Consider the following 7,274-nt stretch of genomic DNA (forward strand, 5'->3'; position numbering starts at 1 on the left):
CCAAGTACTCTGCTATTAAATCTTTCATAACGAACTAGCACTTGGAAAACAGTAACAGGATCAGATTATTTTTATTGTCTAAGGATCTTAATGAATTTATACAGTGCATCTTGTAGATGGTACACACTGTTGCTGCTGAGCATTGATGGTGGAAGGAGTGGATATTTGCGGATGTGGTGCTAATCAAGCCAACTGCTTTGTATATTTATGTTGTAATATTTAAATTACTTGATTAAAAATCACACAACACCAGGTTATAGTCCAACAGGTTTATTTGGAAGCACTAGCTTTCGGAGCGCTGCTCCTTCGTCAGGTGGTTGTGGAGTATAAGATCGTAAGACACAGAATTTATAGCAAAGGTTTACAGTGTGATGTAACTGAAATTATATATTGAAAAAAGATCTGGATTGTTTGTTAAGTCTCTCATCTTTTAGAATGGGCATGTTGGTTTCAGTTCTTTCATACGTAAATCACAAACTTTTTAAGAAGTTACATTCTCAAATGAACTTTAACAATTGGTGTCCTGTCGGCCCAGATAATGTACTGAAGGTGTGAGCTTCCCTGTGTGAGACTGTCTGTGCCACAATGGATTTACAGAATCTTACATGGTTTCATGCAGTGTTTGAGCAAAGTAAGATGTAATTCTGCAAGTACAAATTCACCCCACAAACTTATATGTGTATGTGTGTGTGTGTGTGGGGGGGGGGGGGGGAGGTGTGGGGGTTATGAGTGCCTGTGAGACTTATAAAGGGGAACAATGAAAAGTGGCTGAGCAGAGGCTGACAGCCAAGTTTGGTAGCCATGAGGATGGCCTCAACCAGGACCTTGGGTACATGTCACATTACAGTTGACCCCATTGCCCTATATACACACACACACACAGACACTCCTACACATACACAGACCCTCACTCATGTATACGCTCACAGATACACTCCCACACTCGCCTTCTCGCAGACAACCACCTGATGAAGGAGCAGCGCTCAGAAGGCTAGTGCTTCCAAATAAACCTGTTGGACTATAACCTGGTGTTGTGTGATTTTTAACTGTCCGCCCCAGTCCAACATCGGCATCTTCAAATCATAAGTTACTTAACTGTTAATGGAGCTGCAACACCTAGGCAAGTGGTGAGCATTCCATCCCACTCCTGCCTTGTAGATGGTTAAAAATCACACAACACCAGGTTATAGTCCAACAGATACACGGTGACAGGGTCATTGGTGATAACCCGGGGTCCAGGGCTGGTTACAATTGACGGAGTATGGGTCACGCATTCTCACCTCTGATTGGTCAGATTAAACCTCGGCCTGGTGACATTGTGGAGGCTGATTGGCTAACTTCGACTCTCTATTACGGATGCAGTGGCTGATTGGTTGCGGTATAATGGAACCGTGTCCGAGGAGCCGGAGCCCGGCTGGACCCTAGGCCCGGAGTTCGGCTCGCTCGCTGACCCGGGGTGAGGGGGGGAAGAGGCAGTACCAGGCACCGGGCACCGGGCAGGGAACCCGGCCGGGAGACCCTGTACCGTTCCCAAGGTAACGGCCAGGCAACGTCACGCAGACGGATAGCCAATCAAGGACTGGTGCTGTGTCGAGCGGGCTGTGATTGGCGAAGGGAAATTCAAAATTCAACCGTTAAACGGCGAAGGTTCTGAGCGAGGGAGCGGGAAAGGGCGAGAGAGACGGACAAGTGTGTGTAGAGAAAGAAAGATAGATATACGAGAGAGAGAGAGAGAGAGAGAGAGAAGGAAAGAAGAAAAGAAGAAAGAGACGGATAAGTCTATGAGAAACAGACAGGCGGAGAGATAGGCACAGAGCCGGAGCCATGGCGGATTCGCCGGTGATCTGGAGTTACGATGCACCAACTCACATCGATTTCAACAACTTGCAGGAGCAGGATGATCCGGCCGCGGACCGCTGGTTCGGTAAGAACCGGGGGCGGGGACGGGACCGGGACCGGGACGGGGTGAACCCCTCGCCGATCCCGATTACTCTTCATCCCTACCCGCGGCCCGATCGCTGTGTCCCCTTCCCCCTCCCGATCCAGTCACCCATTTTTACCCGATCACTGCCCCTCCCTCAACCCACTGCTCCTTTTCTGTTCTCCCGTCTCCCCCTTCAAACACTAACAGCTCCTCCTCTAGCAGCCTCCCAGACACTCACGACCACCGCTCATCCTCCGCCCTTGGAGCCACTCCGTGCTGTTCCCGGGGTGATTCTCGGGCGTGGGGTCAGTGCTGCCTCTGCAAGATTAGAGATGGAAATATTCAGAGGATGCAGGTCGCTTTGGCACAAGTTTTGTTCTTCACTGAAATCATCTGCCCCCATGGCATTTCCTTTTATTTTGCTTGAAGGATCTCTATCTGTGACAATTTGTTGACCAAGCGCCTATCGTATTTTTGGAAGAGATTTTTAAGTCTCGGTATTTTTGTTCCGTTGAAAGAACTTTTCTCTCTCTTTGCTCCAAGTGATTATGGTTAGTTATGGTCAGTTCTGGATACGGCGAGCAGTTTAATCGACTCTTCCGTCCCTACCCCACCCCACCCCCTCGAATCTTTTCAACAAGTGGCGACGTAACCATCTTCATGACTTGATCGAAAAATCACTCTATTTCTAAATGCAATACTCCAGATAGACCTTTCCAGCTATAGAGGTTTGAATAGCTTCCATTGTACAAGAAATCCCAATTACTATGAACGATCTTCCTTTTAACTGCAGACTTGACACACACTCTCCTCAGCCTGACCTGAGAGTTTCTAGAATTCTGTTTTTATATTGAAGAATGTCCCCATTTCTGTATTCAAATTCTTTAGGTAATAGTTAAGGTTCTGTTAATCTCTCAACCTTTTTTTTAAATTTAAATTTTGAGATCCATTCAATGTTGATCTCGCTCTTTGTGTACGTTGTGTTCCTCGCTGAGTATTTCCCTCATGCACTCTGTATAATATGATCTGCTTGTACAGCACGCAGATCAAAACCTTTTACTGTACTTAGACCCATGTGACATTAAATTTTTTTTTAAAGGGCATAACTTGAGATTCATTTTGGCTGCTTTTTGACTTTTCAGATGTTCGTATTTTTTTCAGTTGAGCTACTAGTAACTAACTGCTGCCCAAATCTTGGCTGCTGCTTCTGTTTTTGGTAGGATAGTTCTTGATGTGGCTTCCAGCCTGTCTTTTGAGTTTTCAACTGTGTCTGTCCGTTTTTCTTTTTTTCTCTCGGGATTTGGCGTTCTCTTGGTCCTAAAGGATGTTGAGAATTTGTTTACATTGTCGAACACGATTTACACTCGAGGTATTTTCAGGGTAAACTGAGACACTGCCTGCTGCCCTTATTTGTTTTGAGCATTGACTTGAAAAGACTTGTTCAATGCAGGTATTGCAGAAAAGATGGACTCTTTATGTAAACCTTTTTGCACTTTTAAAAAAAATGTTGATTGTATTTTCTTCTCTTTATAATAGATCAGCAAGTTGGGATGACAAAGAGCCCTGTCCCTTTGGGAGTTCCTGTCATCCACAATCAGGCGTCAACGAAAACTTCAAATGAGCTTTCTCGTGAAACAAATGAACCAAGCTCTGTATTGGATGAACTCAATGAAGGTAATACATCTGCATGTAAGAATTTAATTTTCTTTTTAGTAACACAAGTTTATGCAAAATTAACTATCCTTGTGGCAAATCTGCATGCAATGACTTGTACCTTGCAGGAGAGGTGAGATATTTCACACACATGAGGTGATTAAAATAGTTAAGGAGGTGATATTGGATGGGCTCTGCACCTGAAGTTGATGGGCACCATGACTGCATGAAGTTCAGCTCTGAAGTCATCTAGACTCCAAACGTTAGCTTGCTTTCTCTCCATGGATGCTGCCTGGCCTGATGTGCTCTCCAGCACTCTGTTCTTGACTCAATTTTCTTGTTGTTCATAGATTATGGTGGTGCAGAGAATTGGAGAATTGCAATTATTATACTGTTAATAAAAGCAGTGGAGATGAGCACGTGATCAGGTCCTGGCCACTTTGAAGGTGTAGTGGGAAAGCTTCTAAAAGTTTGTGAACCAATCACAATAACAGGATGATTGAGTGTGGGAGCAGTTGTTGAAGCACAGGATGTTATAGTATTCTGAGAGCAGTTTCAAAGCCAGATTGGCAGAGATGAATTGTAATCCATAGTGAAATATAATGAAGTATGTCTTTAACATCTGGGGACGATTTGCTGAGAAATCAATAATATCGCTCTTGATTGTGTTTGCTATTTTGGGTGTGCTGTTTGTCTGTTTACTGTATAATATGAGAGAAATAAGCTTTTGTTTTATAATTGATTGTATATTAGGATCAGTTGTTTGTTCAAATCCTGTAGCTTTATTCTGTTAAATCCCCATGATTTCTGCTTAAAGTTTGATTTTTACAGCATGGAGAAAGATCTTCAGCTCATCGTGTCCTTGCAGGTAATCGATTATTTGGTTAGGCCATTTTTGGAATTTTGTATGCAATTCTGGTCTCCCTCCAATAGGGGGGATGTTGTGAAACTTGAAAGGGTTCAGAAAAGATTTTGTATGAATGTTGCCAGAGTTGGAGGGTTTGAGCTACAGGGAGAGGCTGAATAGGCTGGCGATCATTTCCCTACAGTATTGGAGACTGATGGGTGACCTTTTATAGAGGTTTATAAAATAATGATGGGCATGGATAGGGCACATTGATAAGGTCTTTTTCCTGGGGTGGGGTAGCTCAAACTACCCCATCCCAGGAAAAAGAGGGCATTGGTTTAAGGTGAGAGTGGAAAGATTTGAGGGGGAACATTTTCACACAGAGGGTGGTTCATGTATAAAATGAACTGCCAGAGGAAGTGGTTGACGCTGGTGCAATTACAATATTTAGAAGGCACCTGGATGGATATACGAATACGAAGGGGGATTTGGGCCAAAGTCTGGGAAATAGCCTCAATAAATCTAGTTTTATCTAGTTGGCATGGATGAGTTGGATTGAAGGGTGTGTTTCTGTGCTGTACATCTGACTATATCTTTAATAGCAATGATATATCCTCAAATGTCAACCAGTGCCCTCATCTCATCTGCCTTATTTTCAGAACTCCTTGTAGCAAAATAAATGCTATCCAGAGTTTTCAAGCTCCCTTGTGTCTTTTCTGTCTGCCAGGCTGACCTGTCCTCTGCAGCTGTCCAAGCATCACCCACTGCACCTCCGTGGATTACCCCATTATCCTTCTAAGTGACACTTGCTGTCTCAGACACACCATTGTGGTTCAAGTACAACCTGTCGGACTTGTCCAAGTCTCACCTTCCCTGGGAATTAACCAAATGATCTTGAAACTGCTGCACCAACACTTCGGCCACAGAGTTATCTGGTTTATCTACCATTTTTTATACTCCTCTACCCAGCTCCCCAAATTCTAGTAGAATCTCTCCCCTCTTTCTGCCTAAGTTGGTATCGACTTGAGCCATGACCTCTTGACTGTGCACCCTCTCCCTTTGTACTGTACTGAATGTACTGTAGCTTTTCAATAACATCCTTGTCTTCGTCTGTCAGCTCCTTCTTTCCTCTTTTCTCTCACCTATCTAAAGTTGACCTCTGACTTCATCCTTTGGAGGAAATCTAAGAGCACATCTTTGGACTGTGGGAGGAAACTGGAGTACCCTGAAGGGACCCACGCAGACATGGGGAGAATGTACAAATTCCACGCAGACAGTTGCCCAGGGCTGCAATTGCACCCAGGTCCCTGGCGCTGTAAAGCAGCAGTGCTAACCACAGTGCCTCACTGGAAGTTGCTGCAGAAGATCTTGGGTGGAGGCAGTGTACAGACAGGAATCTTTCACTTCATCAAATTGACCTGACTAAAAAGAGGGATTGGGTTGGATAGACTGATTTAGGAGAGATTGACAAACCACTCGCAAATGACATCACAAAAAGCAGCCCACCTTTAGATTGCTCCTTGTGTTATATGATGGAGTCCAGAAGTAAGAGAGAGTGCAGCAGGGAGAACCTTGGAATCTGGCATAAATGTATTGGTGCGGTGTGATCAGTAAGCTATTTGCAGTCACGAAGCACATATCTATCTTCAGATGTGATTTGGGTCGAGCGAGTATTCAGTTTGGGAAAATTTGGAAGCCGTGTTGGATCTCAGTGCAAAGTGGAGAAAGTGATTATTGCTTTTTTGTTTTGAGTTCGTAGTTCATGAGGGGCATGGATAGGGTAAATAGACAAAGTGTTTTCCCTGTGGTTAGGGAGTCCAGAACTAGACGGCATAGGTTTAGGGTGAGAGGGCAAAGATAGAAAAGAGACCCAAGGGGCAACATTTTCACGCAGAGGGTGATACATGTATGGAATGAGCTGCCAGAGGAAGTGGTGGAGGCTGGTACAATTGCAACATTTAAAAGGCATCAGGATGGGTATATGAATAGGAAGGGTTTGGAGGGATATGGTCTGGGTGCTGGCCCGTGGGACTAGATTGGGTTGGGATATCTGGTTGGTGTGGATGGGTTGGACTGAAGGGTCTGTTTCCATGCTGTTCATCTCTGACTCTATAACAGGATATATTGAAGCCCAGGGTCAAGGGTCCAGAGAAAAGTGACATCACAGGTAAAACTGTAATTGATTTGGTAGGTACTAATTTGACTATCTAGCAAGGTTACTTTTGAGATTGAAGGCAACTACCTCAAATACAGTGAGTGGTCAGGGACAGAAGAGCATGACCATGAACGAAGTGGAAAGAGAATACAAGGGGCAGTGCTGGAAGAACTCAGCCCTTGAACACACTTGAGATTCTTGCTCCCTATTGGGGTGAGAGTGGGATGATATATGGAAGATGAGCAAATTGACAACATTATGGTACAGGAAGCCATTCAAGAGAAGGGAGTTAAGAGAAATAATTGTAGTTGTGGATGATTTATCATGGAAATTATGAAGGGATGCAATCAAGGCATACCGAGTGTTGTACTTAAATACAAAACCAGGTAAATGAGCTTGTAGTGCCGATTGAGATTGGCAGGTATAATGTTGTAGGTATCATAGATATAGCTGTAATGGAGTCAAAGCTGGGAACTAAATATACAAGGACGTGTCCCATTGAAAGGATGTGCAGAGGGGCAGGGTTGTCTTGTTAGTTTAAAAAAAAATGAAATTAACTCAATAGCAAGAAGTGATATAGAGTTGAAAGATGTAGAATCTGTGTGGATGAAGTTGAGGAACTGCAAAGGAATAAAGATCCTGACTGTGTGCACGATGGCTGTGGTTAACAATGGTGCTTCGGGGATCCAAGATGG

The 7,274-nt window shown here is 44.1% G+C and overlaps 1 protein-coding gene across 2 annotated transcripts in view; it reads left to right on the plus strand.

Moving 5' to 3' along the window:
• The first annotated feature begins 1,805 nt into the window (after nucleotides 1-1,805).
• The window catches only part of tpx2 (TPX2 microtubule nucleation factor), a 38,342-nt gene continuing 32,873 nt past the window's right edge, over nucleotides 1,806-7,274 (plus strand). For both annotated transcript variants that reach the window (XM_043710109.1, XM_043710110.1), the window contains exons 1-2: nucleotides 1,806-1,924; nucleotides 3,461-3,598. In XM_043710109.1, coding sequence (XP_043566044.1) covers nucleotides 1,825-1,924; nucleotides 3,461-3,598 — 238 coding nt within the window. In that variant the 5' untranslated portion in view covers nucleotides 1,806-1,824. The remainder of the gene's footprint in view (nucleotides 1,925-3,460; nucleotides 3,599-7,274) is intronic.

This window comes from Chiloscyllium plagiosum, chromosome 20 (assembly GCF_004010195.1).
Source record: "Chiloscyllium plagiosum isolate BGI_BamShark_2017 chromosome 20, ASM401019v2, whole genome shotgun sequence".
NCBI lineage: Eukaryota > Metazoa > Chordata > Chondrichthyes > Orectolobiformes > Hemiscylliidae > Chiloscyllium > Chiloscyllium plagiosum.